At 62.9% G+C, this 21,688-nt stretch overlaps 2 protein-coding genes across 3 annotated transcripts in view; one reads left to right on the forward strand and one right to left on the reverse strand.

The window, feature by feature from the left end:
- Nucleotides 1-15,542, forward strand: part of SKAP1 (src kinase associated phosphoprotein 1) — a 143,286-nt gene extending 127,744 nt beyond the window's left edge. The window contains exons 11-13 of the mRNA XM_032202734.1: nucleotides 3,523-3,635; nucleotides 14,702-14,819; nucleotides 15,300-15,542. Of these exons, the coding sequence (XP_032058625.1) occupies nucleotides 3,523-3,635; nucleotides 14,702-14,800 (212 nt within the window). The 3' untranslated portion in view covers nucleotides 14,801-14,819; nucleotides 15,300-15,542. The remainder of the gene's footprint in view (nucleotides 1-3,522; nucleotides 3,636-14,701; nucleotides 14,820-15,299) is intronic.
- Nucleotides 15,543-17,778: 2,236 nt separating this feature from the next.
- Nucleotides 17,779-21,469, reverse strand: SNX11 (sorting nexin 11). 2 transcript variants are annotated; one of them, XM_032202721.1, is made up of 7 exons: nucleotides 21,409-21,469; nucleotides 20,998-21,046; nucleotides 20,663-20,749; nucleotides 20,215-20,315; nucleotides 19,955-20,053; nucleotides 19,563-19,775; nucleotides 17,779-18,835 (listed from the first exon to the last, which is right to left on the reverse strand). In XM_032202721.1, the coding sequence occupies exons 2-7, from the start codon at nucleotides 21,016-21,018 to the stop codon at nucleotides 18,694-18,696; spliced, it is 663 nt and encodes a 220-aa protein (XP_032058612.1). In that variant the 5' UTR covers nucleotides 21,019-21,046; nucleotides 21,409-21,469; the 3' UTR covers nucleotides 17,779-18,693. The 2 variants fall into 2 exon arrangements, with proteins under 2 accessions (XP_032058612.1, XP_032058613.1); XM_032202722.1 differs by lacking the exon at nucleotides 21,409-21,469 and adding an exon at nucleotides 21,353-21,376.
- Nucleotides 21,470-21,688: the final 219 nt, after the last annotated feature.

Consider the following 21,688-nt stretch of genomic DNA (forward strand, 5'->3'; position numbering starts at 1 on the left):
ATTGTTTCTAATTTCTAAGAACCACAAGGATGCCACGAGGCTGGAGCAGCCCTGGAAATCCCGCGGAGAGCTGCAGGCTGCTGCAGCCAAGACACCCATTCGCTCTGCTCAGCTGCTTAACCCCTGCCTTCTGTGCTGGACAGGCTGCGGGGCTGCTTCTGCAGCACAACCTTACCAGCCACATGCAAACAGCACGCATCCTATCCGCAGAGAAATAACAGAAGGCCGGGAGCCTGCCTCCTTACGCAGCCCCTGCACTGAGCGTGGCGGGAGGTTTCACTGAGCACAAGCACAGCAGCGAAAACCGCTGAGCTGCCGACGGCTGTCACTAGGATTCAGCATCAACAGGCTTCTGAAACAACGAGCCCAAAGCAAAGGGACGGGGGCAGAGCGCCTCCCCCACGGCCCTGCCTTGGGCTGCCCGGGCTGCAGAAGAAAATGAGGCAGTTGTCACGTTCGGCTGGTTTTCTTAATGACCCCAAGGCCCATAAATGTGGGAGCAGGCTCTCGTCCCACTTACATCAGTGTAAATCAGTCACACTGAAATCACGTCTCTGCCCTGGGTGCAGGTTCACGTATCTAGCCAGGGCACCTGGGACGTCCACCGTCCCACGAGGAGGTTGCAGAGCGATGTTCTCCCTTGCCTGGCCTTATCTTCAAGTGCTGAAACGGGAGCCAGGATCCCTGTTCTGCGAATGGTCTTAATTTTAGCAAGATATTTTCAACAGCTTGCACAAACATCTTGCTTATGAAACTGTGGCTAGGGATTAAACGCAGAGCCTGGCTGTGCTCTCAGTGCGAGGCATCTTCAGCTGATGCAATTAATTTTGACCTTTTGAAGGTAGCATTGGTGGGAGGCGTGAGGCCTTCCATCCAACCAGCCGATGTTGTGGGAAAAATAAACTTCTGGGAGCACGAAGCTTTCTGCTGGTGGGGAAGTTTTCTCCCTTTGTACTCGGGGAGTTGCACGTCCAGGATCCTGGGCACAGCTTCCGTGGAATCTCTGCTACCAGCACCTTCTCTTTTCTCCACTCCTTGCTGACAGGGTGGCAAGATGCCTCCAAGTTCTTCTCATCCCTATAAAAAGCAGGAAAAGCAAACGCAGGGTGGGAAGCTGAGACAAGCTGCTTTCAGCATCCCCGCAGCATCCGCCCTGCGTAAGGGTAAGGTGGCCCCGGGCAGTGCTGGGGAGGGGAACGGGCCCCTTCATCTCCAGAGACCTCTTGTAGGAAGATTTTCTGTGTTAACCCAGAAGCCCTTCCCCTCCCAGCACGTCAGTGACACAGAGCATAACTCTGTGACAGGAGCGCAGGCTGACGGGGGGATGGCAGTGTGTGAAGCCCTTTGGCAGCTAACCGTAATGCTCCGTAGCATTACAGGGTTTTTAGTTAGCCCCTGAGCAGCCTTCCCCCGGAGTCCAGCCCTCCCATTTTGGTGCTGTGCATCCCTCCCTCCCTCTCCGGTCCTCAGCAGGTGACCGTGGCTCACGGGGGACCCAGCAGGTCGGTGCCAGGCACCGTTCCCCCCTGCTGGGTTGTTCTCTGCATCCCGCTGTTGTCCTCACATCCTCCTGCAATAACCTTTCCTGGTGGTTACACAATTTACTGGCTGCTACCAGAACTGCTGCTTGCTTTGTCCTCTTGCTCCATGCCTGCACACCCTGATATTTCCTTTGCCTGCAGTTCATAACCTCTGGTTCCTGCACTTTGTACAAGCTTAAATAACTCAGCAGCTCCTACTCCTTCTATTCCCTTCACAATCTTTTCCTCACCACTGCGTGCTCCCCCTTTAATACTTTCCAAAGGATGCAGACCTACTTCTTTTTTTTTTTCCCAGCCTTTCTATTTAAGTTCCCCAAGTCCCTGAGTCATTCCAGTTGCTCCCTGCTGTACCATTATCCATCTCTGTAATGTCCTTTTTCATATTTAGGTGATCAAATCCGGGCACAGTACTCCAGATGCACCCTTATCACTCAGTCCCTTATACCATATTAGAAACATTTCCTCCAACATGTGCTCGATATTTTCTATTTATGCTTTCTGGGCTTGGTTCAGTCGCATGGCAGAGCAGCGCAGTCCATTGGTACAGCCCTGGTGCTCGACTCTCCCCCTGCAGAATGTGGTTTTATTGGGTTTAATTGTCCCTGGGGGCATCATCGCAGCGGTGTCCTGTCGTGACATCGGGAGTCACCCTCAGTTTGGTGCTGCACCACCAGAACAGTCTTCTGACCGAAACCTTTGGTCCAGGTGCATGTTTTAATGGTTGTTTTGCGTGCTTGAAAGCTGCGAATCTGTTTTTTTGGGTGGTTTTGTGATGGTTTGGGAATGCTGGGACGAGTTTAGTCCCCAGCCTGCAAAATGGACGGAGCAGCATCTCCGTCAGCCGCGGGGCTCTTGGAGCGCACGGCATCAGCCGCCTGGTCCCACTGTGCAGCAGGATGCTCTCAGCCCCATGGGGACCCACTTTCCATGGTCTCTGGGCCAGTTTTGGATGGGAAATGGCAAATATGGCAATGTTTTGGTCTGGAAATGCTGCTGTGACACTTTCCATAAAACCCACGCACACATTTTGCTGAGGGCAGTCCCCAGCCTTGGCACAGAGTTTGCTGGCGGTTTCATCATCCCAAACCCTCGGCTTCCAGCAAACAAACCATTTGCCTCCCCTTAAAAGGAGGAAAAAAATGAGTTTGCTGGCTGACGTGTTCCCTTCCTTTCTGCAGCACAGCCTGTGGTCACAGCTCCCCGGCTGAGGGCAGGAGCGGAGGCGCAGCCTTCCCCACCCTCAGGCTGCATCGCGCCTGGTGCTCTGGGACCTCCTCTGACCGCCCGGGAGCGAGGGATTGAGGCAGATTTTGCTCCCTGCCCTCCTCCCATCCCTGTTCCTGCTCTGGGCAGTCCTGGCTGAGAAGTCAGTGCCATTTGATTGCTGAGTGGGCCCTGCTCAATCGGCCGAAATCCCCTGCACGGCTTCTTTAATGAATAAACAAACTTGGCTGTCACCTTCCCCCGCAGCACCCTCCCAGAGGCCCCGTGCAAATACCGATGCTAATTAGTGGTATTCCTCTTCCATGCCTCTGGCATGGCCAATAAGCAGCCGTCACTGGGGGGACGCTGCCCGGCTGGTGCCATGTGCCCCCCTCCCCAGGGCAGGGTCACAGCTTGGAGAGGGCCCGGGGAGGAGGTGAGGGACTCGGATGGCTTGGTCCACCTGTGGTTTGTAGCCAGCAGCTTTAGTTCGGGTCTCCTGAAGCTGAAACACGTGTCAGTGTGCTCGCACGTTTTTACTCATCGTGTTTCTGCATTTATTTATTGACCAGCCATTTTTTCTTGTGTTTTCAGGCCTTTACTTTTCAGCTGAAATGCAAAATAACACCAACGTTTTCTTGTCTTCCCCCAAATACCGACCGGCTGCAGCCCCTTTCTCCAGACACCTCACACCATGACCCCAACATTTCCCCATGTAATCCCCTCTCCCCAGTATTTCCCCATGTAATCTCCCTCACCTTTTCGCTTTGCTTCCCAGGAGGCCCCCAGCGAGATTACGCCAATTACTACCAAGGCCTGTGGGACTGCAGCGGCGAGCACCCCAACGAGCTCTCCTTCCACCGTGGTGACCTCATCTACATCCTGAGCAAGGTAGGGCCCCGCCAGGACCCCCACACTTGCCACCGTGGGGCTGCGGCTCAGACATGAGCTCCTGAGAGCTGGGGAGGTCAGTGAACAGAAAAAATCAAGGTGCAGGGTTATGTTCAAGTAGTGGAAGGGGCAGTGGGATGCCAGGGTCCAGCTCCCACTTGGGACCCCAGCATCCTGCTCCCCGCTCTGTGCCTTCCCCTTCCCACAGCCAAAGGAGCAGCCAGCTCGTGTCCCCGCTGTCACCCTGGTTTTGCCTGCAGCAGTCAGTGCCGCTCCTGTCCGTGCCTCCTGCATTCACATGTGGCACTTGAAATGCCCCAAAGCAAGATTTTTTTCACAGTAATGGAGTCTGTGCGTGCTGTTGCTCAGGTATTACAGGGGTAATTGAGTTGCTCAGCCGAGTATGACCAGGGCTCTCTTCGGCAGGCGCACGCAGGTGAATAAATTACCTGTTTGCACTAGCAGGTCCGCAGGGGTGAGAGCAGGGCCACCGGCAGCCATCGGTGCCTGTGACCCTGCCAGCCCCACTCGTCCCCGCAGGGCCCTGCCCTGGCTCCAAGCCGCCCCCCACCTGATTGCGGTGGCCCCGGCTGGCAGCGGTGAGCGGGGCCGGGGGCACTTTGTGGGAGGCATTTCGCTTCTCACCCTGATCTGGCACGGGCACAGTGATGCAGTGGGGGGGCTGTGTTACGCGGGTGGTTTTGCAGTGCACCACACAACCCGACTGCACGCTCAGTGCAGCTCTGGCAGCAAGGAGGGAGGAACAACGCCATCAGCCCTGCGCAGAGCATCCCTCGGCCGAGGTGCCAGCACAGCAGGTGCCTTTGGCTTCCTGCGCTGTGTCTCTGGCTCCAACCCCCTCTCCAGGGAGGTTTGGCAGCCACGTCTCAGTGCTGAGCATCACCCACGCGCTGAGCATCCTCCGTGGGGTGGCAGGGATGGGGGCACGCAGCAGTTTGCTGGCTTACAGGGGGCTGTCGTGCCCCAGCTGCCCACGGTGGGCACCTGCCTGGGGGAGGCTGAGCAAACCCGAAGCAGGGAAGGGCAGCACATGCAGCGGTGGGTTACAGATCCTTGGGGATGAAGAGTCTGAGGCTTGCTAAGACCAACACCGTGTTTTACAGCTGCGAAAAAGAACAGGATTTAATTTTGCCTCCTGGTGGTAGGCACAGGATGTCACCGTGGTAGAAATAGGTGACCGGCCGCGGCAGCAATGGGCAGGGGAGTGGAGGCAGCAGTGTCAGGCCTCCTCTTGGAGGCCTTCTCTGAGCCCTTGAGGCTGGACCCTTGGCACGGGCTCCCAGTGTCCTGCCGGGCACGTCTGCGCCGTGGCAGGGCCGGGACTGCAGCCTGCAGCTCCCCCGGCGGGCCGCGAGCCGGGCACCGCTGGTGCCGCAGCAGCCCCGAGCCCGGTGGGGGCCGACCGCCGGCTGCTCGTCCGCCTCCCCACGGGTTCGTGCGGCACTGAGCACGGCACGGCCCAGCTGACATTTAGGGGTGGGTTTGAAGCCAGCTCCTGTGCATCCCCGTGAAGGCAGCTGCATCTTTGGCATCAGCAGAGAGCGGCTTTTATTCTTGGTGTCACTGTGTCTTTCTGGAAGGCTGAGAATTTCCCATCTGTGGATCTCAAAGCACTTTACAGCGGCATTTACCAACTCTGCCCCCCGCTGCTTTACAGCAGTGAGACGAGGCTGACGTGCTCCGGGCCTGAACCCAAAGCCTGGGCTTGTCACCTCGTTTATCCGGGGGGGGGTTTGCCAGGAACAGCTGACGGACGTCCCCGGGGTGACCCCCGTTGGCCGCAGCCCCGGCTCCCCCCAGCCCGTCCCGCCGGCGGCCGAGCGGATTCAGCAGATCCCGTCCGGGTGCGTGGGAAGAGCAGCACGGCGCTGCCCCGCCAGCTCGGGGACACAGCTTGGAGTCACGGCAGGGTTTTTGCTCTCTTCAGTGGCTCCAGATTGCGACTCTTGTGCTGGCTTCCTCACACGTAACCGATCGGTCCTGGGAGCTTTTCCCCCGTAAATTACTTTGCGCGACGGATGCTCGCGGCCGCAGCAGAATTGAGGCAGCACAGGGCGAAGGGGGGAGAGGAGGGAGGCGAGCGGAGGGGAAAGGTGTTTGAAAAGCCTGTTCACTCAGCTGCATTTTAATTTCCTTTTCAATCTTGTCCCAATTAATTTCGCAGAATTAATCTCACAGAAGCAAACTCGGCAGCATCGAGGCTGCAGTTTTAGCGGTGCGGTCGCTCTGTCTGAACATGAAATAGTAGCTAATATAAAAATCCATCTGGTGTGTTTGAAACACATGCCGGCTGCTGCTCGGGTCCTGTCTGACATTTCGAGCATCAACAGCGGGGAAAAGTGATTTGGGGGTTAGTGGACATCAGTAGCTGGCAGCAGCCCAGAGCACTGGAGAGGGGGCTGCGGGCACGGGGTGGGCGGGAGAGGCCGCGACAGCGGGGACGCGCGCCCCAGCCCGGGGACAGGGCAGGTTTGTCCCCGAGGTGCCTCCTTGCAGCGGTCCCTTCGCTGCCGCGTCCCCCCGGCCTCCGTCCCTCACCTGGCCGCCCGTGCCAGCGTCCGGGAGGCCTTGGCTGGGGGTCGGGGGCCCGCGGCCGTCGAGGGCTTTTCCTTGGCCCCCGCTGCAGGGTGAGGGGCGAGCGGGGAGCGCGGCTGCGCCCCGGGGCAGCGGCTGCCCGCAGCACGGACCCGCAGGGGGAGGGAGCCGGGTGCGGTGCCGCGGGCCGGCGGCGGCACGGAGCGGGGCCCCCGGGGCAGCTCCGGTGATGCCCCCGCAGCGCCTCGCCGGGCCCTGGGGCTGCCCCGGGGCTGCGGCCGCCTGCGGGGCCCCCGGGTGGCCGGGGCCGGGGGTGCCGCGGTCCCGTCGAGGGGCTGGCGTGGCGGCCCCTCCGCGGCCCCGTGCCCGGTACCGGCCGTGCCGCAGCGCCGCCTCCCGCTCGCCGCGAGCCGAGCCCCGGCGCCCCGCGGGTCCCGGCGGCTCCCGGCGGCCGGCCCCGAGCGCGGGCGGGTGCTGACACCTAGCGGCACGGCACGGCCCCGAACGGCCGGCGGGGAGCGGGGAGGGGGGACCGGGGGGAGGCCGGCGGCGGGGGGCACGGGGCGGGCGGCCGGGGTCAGCGGGAAGTCAGCGGTCACCCGCCGGTCACACCGGAGCGAGGCCATCGCGCGGCGGCCGGCCCCGCGCCCCCCCGGCGGGAGCCAATCGCCCAGAACGAGCCCCTGGCAGCCTCATTCCTCCCAGGTAATTTGTATAAATGAGGGGACGCCCGGCGCAGGCGAGGACAAAAGGGGGCCGGGGCCGCCGGGGCGCAGCGCGGGGCTCGGAGCCCCCCCCGCCCCCCCCCGGGGCCCGGAGCCCCCCCCCCCAAGGCCCGCGCCCCGCGGCCGCTGCCGGTGCCGGCACCTGGTCCCGCTTCGGCGTGGGGGCTTCGGGCGGCCCCCGGCATTTATTTTGCCCTGAAATTCATAATAAATGCGGTTAAAGGCTTCGTCTCTGACAGAGGTAATAATAAATTCACTGCTAAAGACAGTAGTTTAATTCCTTATACCCTCCAATACTGCGCAGAATAAACTATATTCATCACCGAGTAATTTTTTACCACATAAATCTTTAAAACTAACCGTTGTAGGCTGTTGAGGCTGAAATATTGTGAATTTATTAGATATGCCCATGTAGTATTGGATTCAGAGGTTTCCATTCGAATATATTACGGGGGAAATTTGTGTCTTTAAGTGTGACAATGCTTCCATTTTCCAAAGCCACCGTTATAACCAGCAGCTCCTCCAGAGTCAACTCTGCCTTTATGAGACAGAGATTTAGTAACGAGCCCCTCGCTAAGCTGCCGGGGAGGTGCGGGGGTGACATTTGCGGCGGTGCCCTGCTTCGAATGGGTGGCAAAAAAGCGTTTTTGTTTCCAGTGTAACAAATGCCTGGTGATTTCCCAGATTGCTTCGTAAATGGAAGTGGAAATTTCACTTGGGGTTGCGGAGCCGGGAGACACTGAAGTGGGGTGTCGTTGGTAAACCCGTCCCTCCCTGGCCATAACTTTCTCAGGCTGCAGTCGGGTTAGAGATTTACGTGTTATATACTGCATACATACACACAAATGTGTGCAGAGAGACGGATCGGAGTCCTTTTTGTCTGGAGAGTGGTTCATCTGCAGTAGCTGGCACCCAGGCTAAACAGATCACGGAGGCTTCAAAATTGGCACAGATTTGCCAAAATGTGACAAGCCAACACCTCGGCCGTCGTCACAACTTCCTTGCGTATTTTTTTAATATTTTAGCCTGTTGAGCGCCTGTGTTTCAAGTACGCATCCTTGTTTCCTTTGCTAATGTGAAATACCAGCAGACAGTAGAAATCTTTGTTCGTTAGAGAGAGACGGAGATAATTATAAAACCATCTCCCGGTTCATGAGGCGCGGGTAACATTTAAACCAATTGATGTGGTAACATTTAAAGCAGTTATATTGCAAAATGTCACGTACGGTCTAGTTTCATTAGAGACGAGTTAAGAGATGGATGGAACTGAAACTCCCGGTCCTGGGCATAAAACAAAAGTTTCCTTTGCCGTAACTCTGTCTCAGGCTGCGGCGCGTGCCCCAGAAAGGTGACGCCGTGCCCTTCCCCGGGACCAAACCCCCAATGTCTGAAACTTCCAGCGCTTCTTCCTCTATGGAGCAGTCACAAATCAATAGTTAAAAATTAAAACCGGGCTATTAACTGCTAACAAAAGCACCGTGCCCAGAAATCCCACAGCTGGGGATCAGTTGTGCCGAGGAGCCCGGTTCGGAAGATAAGGGGAGCGCACACAATTAATGTGCAGCATCTCCCATTTGCAGCCAGAGACGTGCTCTCCTCCACCCGAGGATGCTCACAAGCCACGAGTGTTTCGTGCTCGCTTCCGCGCTGCCTCTCCTTTTCTCCCTTTTTTTTTTTTTTTTTTTTTCCCAAGCTGCTCCATCTGTAAATGAACAAACATCTTGATTTTATAGCCTTTTGCTTTGTAACACTGAGGGATGGAGGGGAGGGGGTAGAAGTAGTGGAATGCCTAAGTAAGACTTTAATTCCAAATTCATTTACGCTATAGCGATGAAGTTGTCACAAACCATAATGCAGTATTTAATTAAAATAACAGAAGTGTATCTAGATATGTCCTGGGGTAGCTATCACCAAATTATAGCCTGTGCTATCCGTATTGTATTTATGAAGCGGCGGTGTCTAAGGTACAGCCGAGCGGATGCAGAACGTTTAAAGCATCCTTCTCGCAAGGGCTGCGAGTTTCTCTCCCTCCTCTCCCTCCTCTCCCTTCCCTGCTGAGCTCTCCGCAGACCTGGGAGCGTCGCCTCGGCTGTGGCTGCGTGGGGCCCTGGGGGTGCTGCCGGGCCCGGCTCCTGGCCTCCAGCTCCTGACCTGCGCGGTTGTGGCAGGACCTGGGGCCGGGCTCCCGGTGACCCCTGTCCTGGCCCTGGCGGCCCCGCAGCAGCGCCCACCCCTCCGCGGGGGTCCCGGCCCCGCGCCCCTCCCCGGGCCCCGCTGCCACTCCTGGGGAGGGATGCCCGGTTCGGGGGCTTGCATGCATGCCAACCGGGGAATGAAGCCGAGACTTCTGTGCCGGCCAGGGTCAGGCTCTGCACTTGGCACAGGAGAACACGACGAGCCCTCTGCCAGGCCCTGGTGAGCTCCTGGTGTTGCTCCTGGGCCCTGGCCCCGCTGCCAGCCCCCGGCCCCCACCCAGCACGGGTTGCGCATGGCCCCGCTCTGCCGGGGGGGCTGACTGCAGCGACCTTCGGAGGGAGGCGGGCAGGGGGTCCTGTGCGAGGGATTGGGATAAACCCATCCCGTAGCTGCCCCACATGGCTCCCCCCCGCGCCCCCGGCACCCCTCGCAGCCTGGGCAGTGGGGAGCGGGCGGCTCCTCGCACACGCGCGTGCACACGCATGGCCGCAGTTCTTTCGAGCCCTCTTCACAGGTCACAGGCAGAGTTTAACTCAGATGGCTGCTAATTTTCATCAGGCGTGAGTGTTCAGGACTTTAAAGGCGAAAATAATTGGCTGCAGAACAAATTTAGGAAATGGAGTGTGCGATAAAGCAAATAAAAATCCCCCCTCCTCGTGGCGGGGAGGAGGAGGAGGAGAGGGGAAGGAATAGGTAGAGGGGAACAGGCCTCAGCTTATTTTACCTCCCTTGCAACTTTGCCATTAAAGTTGCACCTACAGCTAGGAAGTTTGTCCGTGAAAAATGGTCATTTTGTTTCCCCTGCTCAAAGCACGTTATTAAAATGCTAATTTAAAAGAAAAAGGAGTTAAATATCTAGCAATGGTGCAGTCTAATTGCAGCCATAATGAGCTCTCTAAATGTGAGTGCCCCTGACACACAGAGAGCATAAACAGCCAGCAAACACATCATTAGTGCTCGCGTTCATTTATTCTGGCGACCTGACGATGACCCCGCGAGGGTCGGAAGGAGCAGGTGGATCCGGCTGCGCGCCCCGCGGGACGCAGGAAATGAAGCCGGGGCCGCTGCCATGGCAACGCCGGGCGGGCACCGCTGCGCCAGGCGGGGCGGGATTGGGATTGGGACTGGGATTGGGATGGGATTTGGGATGGGGATGGGGACTTGGATGGGATGGGATTGGGATAGGATGAGGACTGGGATGGGATTGGGGACTGGGATGGGATGGGATGGGATGGGATGGGATGGGATGGGATGGGATGGGATGGGATGGGATGGGATGGGATGGGATGGGATGGGATGGGCCACCCCACCCCGTCCTGCCCCGTCCCATCCTGTCCCGTCCCCTGCTGCCCCCCCTCCGGGCTCACGCGGGCACCTGCTGGCAGCAGGAGGGGGCACTCAGGAGAGGAGCGAGGCAGCCGAATGCGCAGGCAGACGGCTGAGGAAGGAGATTAATAAAAGTGATTCTTTGGAAGTGATTTTTGCTCTATTCCAGCCCGTTTGCTTCTAAACAGCCTCGCTGATCACCTCCCAGCAATGGCACAATAACTTCGCTCTGATTCTCCCCCCTCGTTTCTCCCTCCTCTCTCTCTCTTGCCTGTCCGAGGGGCACAGGAACACCATCCCTGGGAAATATTTTAAAATAAAAAATCTCCCAGCCGACACCCCCGTCCCTCACCCTCCCCTCCCTGCACCCCCCTCCTCCCGTGCACTCTCGATGAACCTGTGATATTGTAGCAATGGCCCTTGAAGTGCAGTGGGGAGGTGATTTAGGAGAATATTAAAGGCAATGTGGAGATTCGAAGGCGCCTCTCTCAGGGAGATCTGGAGAAATACGCAGCACAGATGGGCTGAGCAGATTAAACATTTCCGTCACATTGTTTTCAAATTGTGTTTGCGGTGCCTGAGGGTTGGTACTGCGGTCAGAGCGCGGCGGAGCCGCGCAAAGCTGGGAGCCGCGCGCTTTATGGAATAAATATTAATACGGCAGTTTCACATCAGCTCCCAATCCCATCAGCGCCGCAGCTCCTGCCGCCGCTATTGTCTCTGAACTCGCCGCTGCCTCCCGCGGCCCCGCTCCACTCGCGGCCCTCCTGCCCCAGCGGCTGGCGGGGCTCCAGCCGCTCCCCCTGCCCGCTCCGCGCGGGGTCCCAGCCGTGGCCATCTGTGCGCGCCCCGCACGGCCCCCCCGGCACAGCGGCCGCTGGGGGCCGGCTGCCCCCACACCTCCCAATGTCTGCCCGGCCACCGCCACCCCGGGGCTTGCTCGTCGTAGGGCGTCCAAGCCCCTGGTGCTGCCTCGCTTGGCTGGGTGCTTGTGTTTGATGGAGAATGGCCGGTGGGCCAAATCCTGCACGGCAGCGCCCAGACCGGCCTCCCCATGCAGGCCTGAGGACGTGTCCCGAGGGAACCCGCTGTTTGCCCTGCCAAAGCTCCCCCTGCCCGAGCTCCCCCCGCTGGGAACCGCCACGCTCCGTTCTGCTCCCAGCCCCGGCTCCCCCCGGGTTGGGGCGCGTGGGCCGGGGGAGGGAGCAGGGCCCGGCCGCGCGTCCCCAGCTCCTCGCAGCAGCTGGGAGCTGAGCCACGGGAGGCAGGTGGGAACCATTTGGGTCTGAAAGGATTCACCCTACAAAAGACCAATGTGCTGGGGGTAAGGGGAGGGCCGTGGGGTGAGCACCTCCTGACCCGCTCTGCCCCGGTGAAAGCCCCTCTGGGCACCAGCCCAGCTAAGGGAAGGCCGCTCCCAGCCGCATCCCTCGCGGGCTCTGAGTCCCTGCGGACAGGCAGACCCCTGGTTGCAGAGCTCGCTGTGGCTCCGAGCTGGTTTTCGAGGTGAGTCGATGTAAAGCTGACCTGGTATAAAACTCCCCGGTGTCAGCCGACCCCTCGCGTGCCCGCCGTACCTCGCTGTGAATTAGATTCCTCCATTTTCCTAACAATAATGTATGACACACAAGCACTAATAATGGGGCCGAGCAATCATAAACCGATAAGTCCCTGACTGATTGGCTTTTCCTTCGGCATCCATCAAAGCGTCATTGATCTTCTGTGCGAGGCAGGGTGATGAATGGTGCTCCTGGAGCCCAAAGGGGTTGTTTACGAGGGCTGCCAGAGGAGCGCGGTGGCAAGAAGGGCTTGGGAGCACCCGTGGGGAGTGAATATTGTCCCCGCAGCGCTCGGCAGAGGAAGGGAGCCCACGCTGCCTCGGCGAGGGGCCCAGGGGGTGTTCAGCGGGATGATTTGAGCTTGCCAAAGAGCCTGGTGTGGCAGGGCAGGTGCTGCTGGAGAGATGTGGCTGCGGGTTTAGGGTCCCATGGGGTGCCCATCTACACGGGGCTGTGGGGGGGGCAGGGGGCGGTTGGCCACGTTCTTGTCACTGCTTGGGCTGTGGGGACGCAGGGAACCTGCAGCTGAGCCATTTGGGGTCTCAGCCTGCCCCCTCCTCGGCAGTGTTGGCTCTCCCAGAGGTACGGGGACAAACCGAGCAGTAGCGGCCAGACGGGAGCGGGTTTGGGGTTGGGGCTGGGACGTCAGCAGCTCTGACCCTCTGTGGCAGCAGCGTGTGGAGCAGGGACGTGGCCAGCCTGCAGCACACGAGGCAGCACAAACACAAAGCGGCAGGAAAAGCCAGAAATGAAAGGCAGCCTCCATCCAGCGGGGGCTGCAAGCGCTGCCCAGGCTCCCCCGCCCCCTGCCCCCGGGGAATCCGCTCGGGGCTGCCTGTGGCCGGGAGATGTCCCCGGGCTGGGTTTGTTCATGGGTTTGCTGTTCCTTCTGGTTAGGTGGTGGCGGTTTGGGGCTGGGTTTTTGCTGGTTTTTTTTTGTTTTGTTTTGTGGTTATAGTCTTGGTTCTTCCCCCCCCCCCCTTCTCCTTTTCCCTTGCTGATGGAGCTTAGCAGCATAAATCCTTTTACAGCCCCGTGCACCAGCCCGCCATAAAAGCCCCGATTGTTGGCGATTATCTGAACGAGCGTCTGCTTTTGGGTTCGATTGGCACCAGGGATCTCGGGAATTAAATGCAGAAAGTGCTTTGAGGGTTTTTCTTCGTTCTGGGAGTAAATCTGAGAGTTGCAGCAGGAGTGAGATGAGAGGAGCTGCGTCTCGAGACCGGGGCAGGGAGCTTTGGTGCCCAGAGCTGGTCCGGGGGGAGGGTTTGGTGCCAGTCCCTGAGTTTGGGGCTGAACCTCGGCACCACGGCGTGTGCAGGACGGCCGGGCAGGTGCCTCGGTAGGAAAGGGGCAGCCTGGGCACTGTGGAGGTGGGTCAGCGCTGGGGGGGTGACCCCGCACCCCGTTCCCTGCCATGTGCCAGGCTGTGAGGGGCTCCCAAGCGGTCGGCACGGCCCTGCCGCAGCGCAAGGCTCTGCTCTTCCTCCTGGCCACTGCCCGGTGCCCTGTGCCGTGGCCTGGCTGGGTGCTGGGGACCCCCCGAGGCCCCCGGCGCGGCTCCCAGCGCCTGTGGGTGCTGCCCCCAGCAGCACCCCCCGCAGAGGGCCCCGGTCCCCCCCCACGGCGCCGTGCTGCACACGCAGCGCCCACCAACCCCGCTGGAGCAATTACCTCCCCGATGAGCGGTTTCCAGTCCCTTCTGTAAAGTCTCAGCTAAATTGCTTCCCCCCCCCCAGCCGGGTCCGTGCAGGTACCGAGCGCAGAGGCCCCATTAGTGTCTAATTAGGTAGATTCCAGTAAAACCGTCCTCGAGCTCCCTCCTTCTCCTCTCCCCCCCCAAAACCCAGGCACGCAGCAGCCCCGGTAGCAGGCAGCAGCACGTTACCGAGATGTAAATTAGCACCTCCAGACGAGAGCAGAGTTCACCCTGCACTGGGCTCTGCCTTGCTGTGCCAGTGCACTCCTCGTTTTAATAGTTTAATAAAAATTAGCATAATTAACGAACATCTGTATGATCCAGAGTGGTGCAATTTGGCACTTGGAAACGAGGACTTAAACATTATTGCTGGGAGTTTAATGTTGTTTTAATTCTTTTTGGCACTGTGCAGTGAAATAAACGCTTGGTGCCGCGAGTTCTCGGCTGGCTCTCATTTGCATTTTCCTCCCTTTGATTATGAGCAATCGCGGACTACCCGGCAATTCATCAAAGCAGAAATTATTTTAAAATACCTCATCGTGTTCGGGCTGTGGCGGAGCGGGGGCTGGGGGCTCCTCCTCACGCCTGGGGTGCGGCCCCAGCCCCCGCGTCCTGGGGAGCTCGCCCAGGTTCCAGGCTGCAGCAAAGGGACGAGTTTTTTTCTTCTGGTTTTGCAGCAGGATTTTTCCTGCTTGTCTGGAGAAGATGGCAAGGCACGGGGGACGTGAGGGAGCAGGGGAGGTAGCCCCTGTCCCCCCCCACGCCGTGTTTTCCATCAGCATCCTGGGGGCTTGCGGGGGCAAGGGCCTGGGACACAACGGGGAGAGCAGGGGAGGAGGAAGGACAGGGCTGAGGTGCAGCCCAGCAGGATTTACAGGGGAGAGGTGGGTCTGGGGGATTTTCTTGGTGTGGGCTGCTCTCTGTGAATCCAGCCACCGAAGGACGGGAGCGGGGCCGTGCCCGCTGCCCCGGCACTAACCCCCCCCCCCTGCTGTGCCTCCCCAGGAGTACAACATGTACGGCTGGTGGGTCGGGGAGCTCAACAACACCGTTGGGATCGTCCCGAAGGATTACCTGGTGGCTGCCTACGACCTGGAGGAGTGATGAGGACCGTGGCACCCAGGTGAGAGGCAGCACCCCAGGGTGCACCTGCAGGGAAGGGCACGGAGGTGGGTGCTGAGGAGGGGGCTCTGCTCTGCCCAAGCCTCCAGGACCGTCTGGCTCCATCTTCTGGTCTCTGCTTTATGTGAGACCGCGAGGCCAGCAAACACGGGCACAGCTCAGGAAGTCCCCACCGTGACCAGGGGCTGCAGGGCTGGGGGTGCCATGGGCGCTGCCACACGGACCCTCAGGTGCCCACCTCGCACTGCCCCATGGCTCTGTGCAAAGTGTCCCTCCCTGCAGTTCGTGTCCTCGGGTCACAGCGCGGGGCTGGGGCAGCAGAGGGGTGTGCGGTGAGCTGGCAGCAGTCCTGGCACCTCCCCGGGGCCGGGACAGCTCCGCGTTCGCCCGGTGGTCCGCAGGTCGCTGATGCTGCGGGGCTGGGCTGTGTCTCGGTGGCCTCTTCCCCACCGTCAGCGTCTCTCCCCCTCCCCAAATCCAGGTGGATCCTGCACAGACCGACCCCAGCCCCAGGCGCCCCCTCCTACCAGAACCTGCTGCACCAAGATCCCAGTGTCCCGGCCCCACGCGGGGTCCTGGAGCCCTGCCCTGCCCTCGGCACCCGCTGCAGCCCCAGGGCACCCCCAGCGTCCCCCACCCAGACCCACGGGGATGGGGTCGAGCTCTCCGGGGTGCGGGGGTGCTGGCAGCCCGCAATAAAGCCATTTTCCTCTCCGTGCCTGGCTGCTCTGGCCCTGTTTCAATTCTGTCACCGGTCCGGAGCCAGGGCTGGGCGCGGGCAGCACCGGGGCAGCCGCTGGCCCCCAGCCCCAGCTCGGAGCAGCAGCAGCAGCCCCCGGCCCAGGCTCCTTCTCCTCGCCCCGCACTTGGCAGCAGGGCCGCTAGGTGGTGGTAAGCTCCTGCGCTCGGCAGCTTCCCGGGGGGGGCCCGAACCCCCTGGGCGCAGCCCCACGCAGCCGGGGCAGCGTCAGCAGAGACGTGGGGATGTTTGGAAGCCGGGCACAGCCGGGGGGGCCCTGTGAGACCCCCCCCCCGGTGTGAGGCTGCAGGGCCAGGGATGGACACAGCCTGGTGCCCGTTTCCTCGGCAGGCTGCTGGGCAGGGCCTGGCTCGCAGCGGCAGGGGCACCTCCTGGCCGGGCATTTCTTGGCTGTCAAGGGCAGATTTGGGCTGCCCGGGGCTCAGCTCGGCTGGGAAGGGCAGCACGGCCACTGCATGGGGAGCTGCAGGGCGGGGAGAGGGGGCGAGGGCTGCCTCACCCACCCCAGGGCCAGGAGGAGCCCACGCAGCACGGCAGCGCCTTCCCTCGCCTTCCTGCCGCCCAGCTCCAGGGCTGCAGAGCCCTTCCCTGGGGAGCTGCTGTGCTGGAGGCCGGCCCCTGCTCGCTCCTCTTGCTGCAGCGTGGTGGCCACCCCGCTCCGCACCAGCTCCTGCAGAGGCCTCGTCCTGCCCTGGCTCCACCGCGATACCTGGGGAGGGGGAGCCGGGCGCAGGGTGCTCGGGGCCGCTCCCAGAGCCCAACCCTGGGGCGCAGCCGGAGTCTGTGGCTTGTGCCGGGGCTGGGGGGGGGGGCCACGTGCCGTGGGTTGTTTGCACAGAGCTGAGACAGAGCCCTCCCGGGGGGGAGCTGAGGATGCGCTGTCTGGAGAGCCTGGCCCGCGTCCAGGCAGCGAGGCTGTTCCTGGCAGGCAGCGAGGAGCAGAGGGACGTGCCAGGCTGCGGGGGCACAGCCAGGGGGGGCCCAGCTGCCCTCCCCTGTGCCAGGCAGGGGCGCCCACCTTGAGGGGCACCCACGCAGCCCTTGCCCCGTACCGGTGCCGGTGCAGCCCATTCCCTGGCAGGCTGCCCAGGGGCAGCGGCGCCCACCCCACGTCAGGCTGGGGGCTGAGCCAGCCTCGAGCGTGGCAGAGGGGCCCGGCCCCCCCCGGCTCTGCAGAGAAGGAGCCCTCTGCGTGCTGCCCCCGGGGCTCCCAGCGGCCCTGGAGGGGGGGCAGCGCTGCTCAGCTCCCTGCTCCCCCCGCCCTGCCTCTGAGTCAGTGTTTTCCCGACAGCTTCGCGAAGCTGATCAACACCGCTAAAAATAATTTCCGCCTGGCTCTGAAACGCAGCCAGCTTTGGGGCAGCAGCTGCGTCCCCGGGGGGAAGGATGGGCACCCTGCGGCACAAGGAGGCCCCAGCGCGGCGCCAGGACCGAGCCCTGGCTCCAGCGGCTGCCCCAGCCCCGATCCCTCAGAAGGAAGCCCCAGGGCCAGCTTCTGGCACGGCACGAGCAGAGGGTGCCCCGAGCAGGGCAGCGGTGCCGGGCTGAGCTCCTGGCTCAAACCACGCTCAGGGGCTGCAGGGAGCCAGGGCAGGACACGGCCCTGCCGAGGGAGCAGCACTGCGGGATGCGGCACACGGGCGAGGGCCGTGCGTGGGCGAGGGCACGCGTGGGCGCAGGAGAGGGTCGGTGGCCACAGCTGGCCTCACAGCTGCGCCATTTGGAGCCGCACGCTCATGAATAGCCATGAATATGGATGAGGGAGGGCAGCCAATGGCAGCGGCGCTCCGGCGCGCCGGCAGCTGCAGCCTTCGCAATGAACTTCTCCTGACATTTCGGCTGCGGCGCGGCGGGCTCCCAGCCCTCCCCCCCCCTCCCCAAGGAGCCCCCTCCCCGTGCGGGTGCAGAGCCCCCCAGGCAGGCCCAGCACCAGGGAACTCGCCCCAGAGCCACGGCAGAGCCCCTTCCCCCCGTCTGTCCCCTGCCACCACCCCGCAGCTCCCCCTGTGCCGGCTCGGAGACCCTCGGGCCCCTCTGCTCAGGGCTGAGCTGCCCCCGGCAGGGTCGGGCCCCTCGGCGCAGCAGCCCCGCGGCAGGCGAGGTGCAATCAGCGGCTCTCTGCCCCGAAGCCATCGAGCTCCAATTAGCCTGGCTCCCTCCACCCACGCAGCGAGGACAGACGCTGCCAGCAACCAGCAAGTCTCTTCTACTTCGTTTTATTTCAAGTCAGAGCACGTCGGCTCTGCCTCCACCAGTGCTCAGGATAGAGGAAAAGGTGCAGGAGAGCACAGGGAGCAGCAGCAGGAGTAAGCAGAGCCCAAGCGCTGCCAGACACCGACCCCGAGGCCGTTGCACGCTGCTTTGCCCCCAGCAAACTGTGCCCTGCCTGTGAGACCCCCAGTCCCTTCCCCTTGTCTCTCCCATTCCCCACCGTGCGTGGCAACCCGTGCGCTGAGCTCTGCTCTCCTGCGGGATCCCAGCTGGAAGGGGCGGCCCCGCAAACACCTCGGGGAGACAAAAGGCCCCCCGGCCCCAGGGGTCTCACCGCTGTTTGTCCCAGCCGTGAGCAGCCCAGGGGGCAAACACTGCCAGGAGCCTCTGGGTGTGGGCAGGGGATGCAGCCTGCGGGTGGGCTCCGTGCAGCTGAGAGCAGCGCCCCAGGAGCTGCACGGGGCAGCTCTCAGCAGGGCAACGCAGCCTCCAGGCAGAGGGGACAGGGGATGAACCCATCCAAGGCTCCCCACGTGTCTCCCCCTGCCCTGGGCAAGGGACCTGCCCGGAACCTCGGGCCCTGCTGCCACTGCAGCCTGCCTGAGCTGCTGCTGCTCCGTGCAGAGAGCAAAGGCCGTGGGAACAACAAACAGAGGTTTCACTAATCACTAGATCTCCTCTCAGAAGAGAAAAGCCACACGAACACGCTGCCTGGGACATCGAGGACAGCTGAGAGGCAGCAGGGAGAGAGCCCAGGAGCCCCAGACCCCACAGAGCCAGGACCAGGCCGCGTTCCCAGTGCAGCCCCGGTCCCAGCCCGGCCATCCCTCCGGCTCAGCCGGCGGGCCCTCCTCCAGCGAGGGCTGCAGGTCCCGGGGAAGGCAGGCGAGGTCGCTAGAGCCCTTCACTGCCCCTCCTGCGGTCCGCCCAAGGGCTCGGCCGGCTCAGCCGGGCTGTCCAAGCGGCTCTCGTCCATGCCAAAGTCGCTCCAGTGCGGGAGGGGCTCCAGGCAGCCGGGCCCCTGCGGGCCCCCCAGGCGGGCACAGCTGAAAGGAGAGCACGGGAAGAAAGGTCAGAGCGCGGGGACCTGGGGAAGGGGCAGGGCCCCCACTGCTCCCCCCAGCCCCATGGCACAGCCCCGGCAACTTCCCCTCCCCGCAGCGGGGTGCAGGCGGCCGCACGGAGCCACGCCACGCACACCCACAGGTAGCCTGGGCTGCTGCCCTCCCCCAAACCCCTCCCTTGAACCAGAAGTGCTCTGTTTAGGAAGGGCTCTCATGCCGCAGCCCCCTCTCTCTCCCTGTTTGAGGATCCGCAGGTTTGGTGCAGGAGCCCAAAGCTTCCTGCTTGCCGGGTGCCTCATCCGAGGGGCCCCACAGCACCTCTGTGTGGGGGCAGCCCCCCGGGAGGTGCCCGACTCGTCCCCATGGCCCACTCGGGAACACGTGCCCAGCTTACAGACTGCAGCAAGGTCGGGACAGGCAGCTCAGAAGCACCCAGGGGGCTCTGCAAAGCCTGGCGGCTCCTCGTGTCACAGCAGGGGCTGTTCCCTACCAGGAGAAGCCCTGCACGGGCAGCGACCGTTCCAAGCCAGGCTGCAGCCAGCCCTGCAGGCGAGGGGAGGTGCAGGCAGCAAGTCCCCAGCTGCCTCTCAGCACTGCCAGGCACCAGGTCTGCTCAGGCCAGCACAAAGCAGCTCCAGGCACCGCAGGGGACCCAGGCTCTGCCCCGCCGCGTGCCCTCGGCTCGGCCTCTCCCTCCCCTGCCCGTTACCTGCCGCGCAGGGCCCCCCCCGGCAGCAGCGCGGGGCGGCTCTCCTCCTCCTGCGCCCAGCCGCAGTTGGACATGGCGTAGTGCAGGATGGCGTCCGTCACCGTCTGCGTGCCCCGGCCCTGCACACACGCCTCTATCTCAGGCACCGAGAGCTGGCTCTGCAGGAAGAGGTGCAGCCGGCTGTCCGAGAGCAGCACCACGTTCTGCACGACCCTGTGCGAGGAGAGGGCAGGGTGAGCGAGGGTGGCCCCGGGGAGCACGCGGAGCCTGCCCAATGGCTCGCGCGCCCCACGCTGCCAGGGTGACCCCCACGGCTCCGCCTCACGGCCAGCAGCATCCCCTGCTCTGCCCTGCCCAGCCCTCGCAGAGGTGTGTGCAGGAGCCTCACTCACTTTTCCAGGAACTGCTGCAGCCCCTGTCTCCGCTTCTCGATAAATTCATCCGTGCTGCCCACAAAGAAGGCGGATTTCCCAGGCAGCTCTGGGACGGGCCTGCAGGAAGAAAGGTGCCGCAGCTCAGGGTCAGAGCACGGAGATGGGACACGGCTGGCAGCAGCTGGAGGCCAGGGCTGCAGGGTCCCGTGTCTGTGTCCGGGGAAAGCCCCCCCCAGGTCCATGGAACCAGGGAGGGGAACAGGGAGCCCACGGCTTACACCAGGCCAGCATTCTTCTGGAGCTGCCGCCGCAGCCACACAAACTCACGGTACCGGCGCCGCACACATGAGGTCTTGGCAGTAAAGGCCTTGCTGTTGGTCTGCAAAAACAGGAACAAAAGCACGAAATAATCCTGAGGGCAAGGCAGGCTGGGGCAGGGTCTCAGCCGCTCAGACCCCTGAGCTCAGTGGCTACGGATCCCCTCGCAGCACTCGGGGAGTGCTGAAGACGTGAGAAGCCGATCTCCAACCACGCGGGGCTGCCGCAGAGGCAGGGAGGGGCTGGGTGAGGGCTCCCCTGGGGGCAGGCAGGGCCCTGCTCCTCCCGTCCCCGCTCAGCACCACCACACGGGGCCTGGCAGCTCCGCTCCCGAGCCTTGACCCGGCACGACGGAGCTGTGCAGCCCACCCCACCCCACCCCACCCCCCTGCAGCAGTCACATCTTACGTGGAGGAAGATTTTATAATCCACGTAGGAGTTCCAGGAGCCTTCGTTCTGCACCCGGGGGTCTTGGACGCGCACCGTGGTCAGCTCCTGCGGCACAAACGCTGCCTGAGCACCCAGAGGCTGCTCCAGCATCGCCCCCCTCGTGGGGGTCGGTGCCCCCCGCCCCGTGCTGCTTGTCCTGCCCCCCGCAGCACAGTGCCCACATTGGCAGCTCAGGAGCCCCCGGCCCTTTCCGCCCTCGGCGCCAGCTGCCCCTCGGCCCTGCCCAGCGCTCAGCGCCCCTCGCCGTGGTGCTCAGCCCGGGGCTGCCCAAGCCGGGTCCGAAGGCCCCTTACCTCCTCCGGGCCCTCCAACATCCTAGAGCCAGAGCCCAGCGGGAATCATCTGCACGGGGACAGGGAACTGAGTCAGGCGAGGCCCCGCGCCCGGCTTCGGGCCCTCCCGAGGGCTCCCACGGCCCCGTCCCACAGCGGCAGCTCCCGGGGCCCAGCCCCCGCCCCCCCCAATTGCCGGGGGTGCGGCAGCCCCCGGGGAGCTGCGGCCCCGCGGGGATGCGGCCCCCCCCAGAGCCCCCCCGCGCAGCCCCCGTCGGGCCGGGCCCGGCTCCCGCTGCCGGGTGGGGGGGGCCCGACAAGGCCGCACCGGGGCTGGGGGCACCGGGGCCGGGCCGGGCCCTCCCCGCGTCCCCACCTGGGGCTCCGGGGCCCGGCCCGGCCCCACCGAGCTGCCCCCGCCCCCCCCCTCACCTCCTCGCGCAGGACGCGGCCCCTTTAAGCCGCACGGCGGCGCGGCGGCCTTATAGCCAGGGCAGCGTTTCCCCTTCCGGCGCAGGGCGTGATGGGAGTTGTAGTCCGCACCTCAGGCGCCGGGGCGCGGCCCGCACCCTCCGGCCACCGGCGGCCGCCCCGCGGGGCCCCGCCGCGCCTCTCCGCGCCCCTCCCGGTGCCGGCCTCCCGTCTCCGCGCACGGCGGCGGGGCGCAGAGTCCCGCGGCGCGGCGGGCGGGCGGCGGCGGCGGACTACAACT

Source organism: Aythya fuligula, chromosome 24 (genome assembly GCF_009819795.1).
Source record: "Aythya fuligula isolate bAytFul2 chromosome 24, bAytFul2.pri, whole genome shotgun sequence".
Lineage (NCBI taxonomy): Eukaryota > Metazoa > Chordata > Aves > Anseriformes > Anatidae > Aythya > Aythya fuligula.

Excerpts from the sequence above, each read along its gene's own strand:
- SNX11 (XM_032202721.1), bottom strand. The coding sequence starts at position 21,018 with ATGTTGGAGGGCCCGGAGGAG. Across the intron at positions 20,054-20,214 it reads CAGAAGAATGCTGGCCTGGT|GCCCGTCCCAGAGCTGCCTG; the intron begins GTAAGCCGTGGG and ends TTCTTCCTGCAG. Across the intron at positions 19,776-19,954 it reads CTGCAGCAGTTCCTGGAAAA|GGTCGTGCAGAACGTGGTGC; the intron begins GTGAGTGAGGCT and ends CTCCTCGCACAG.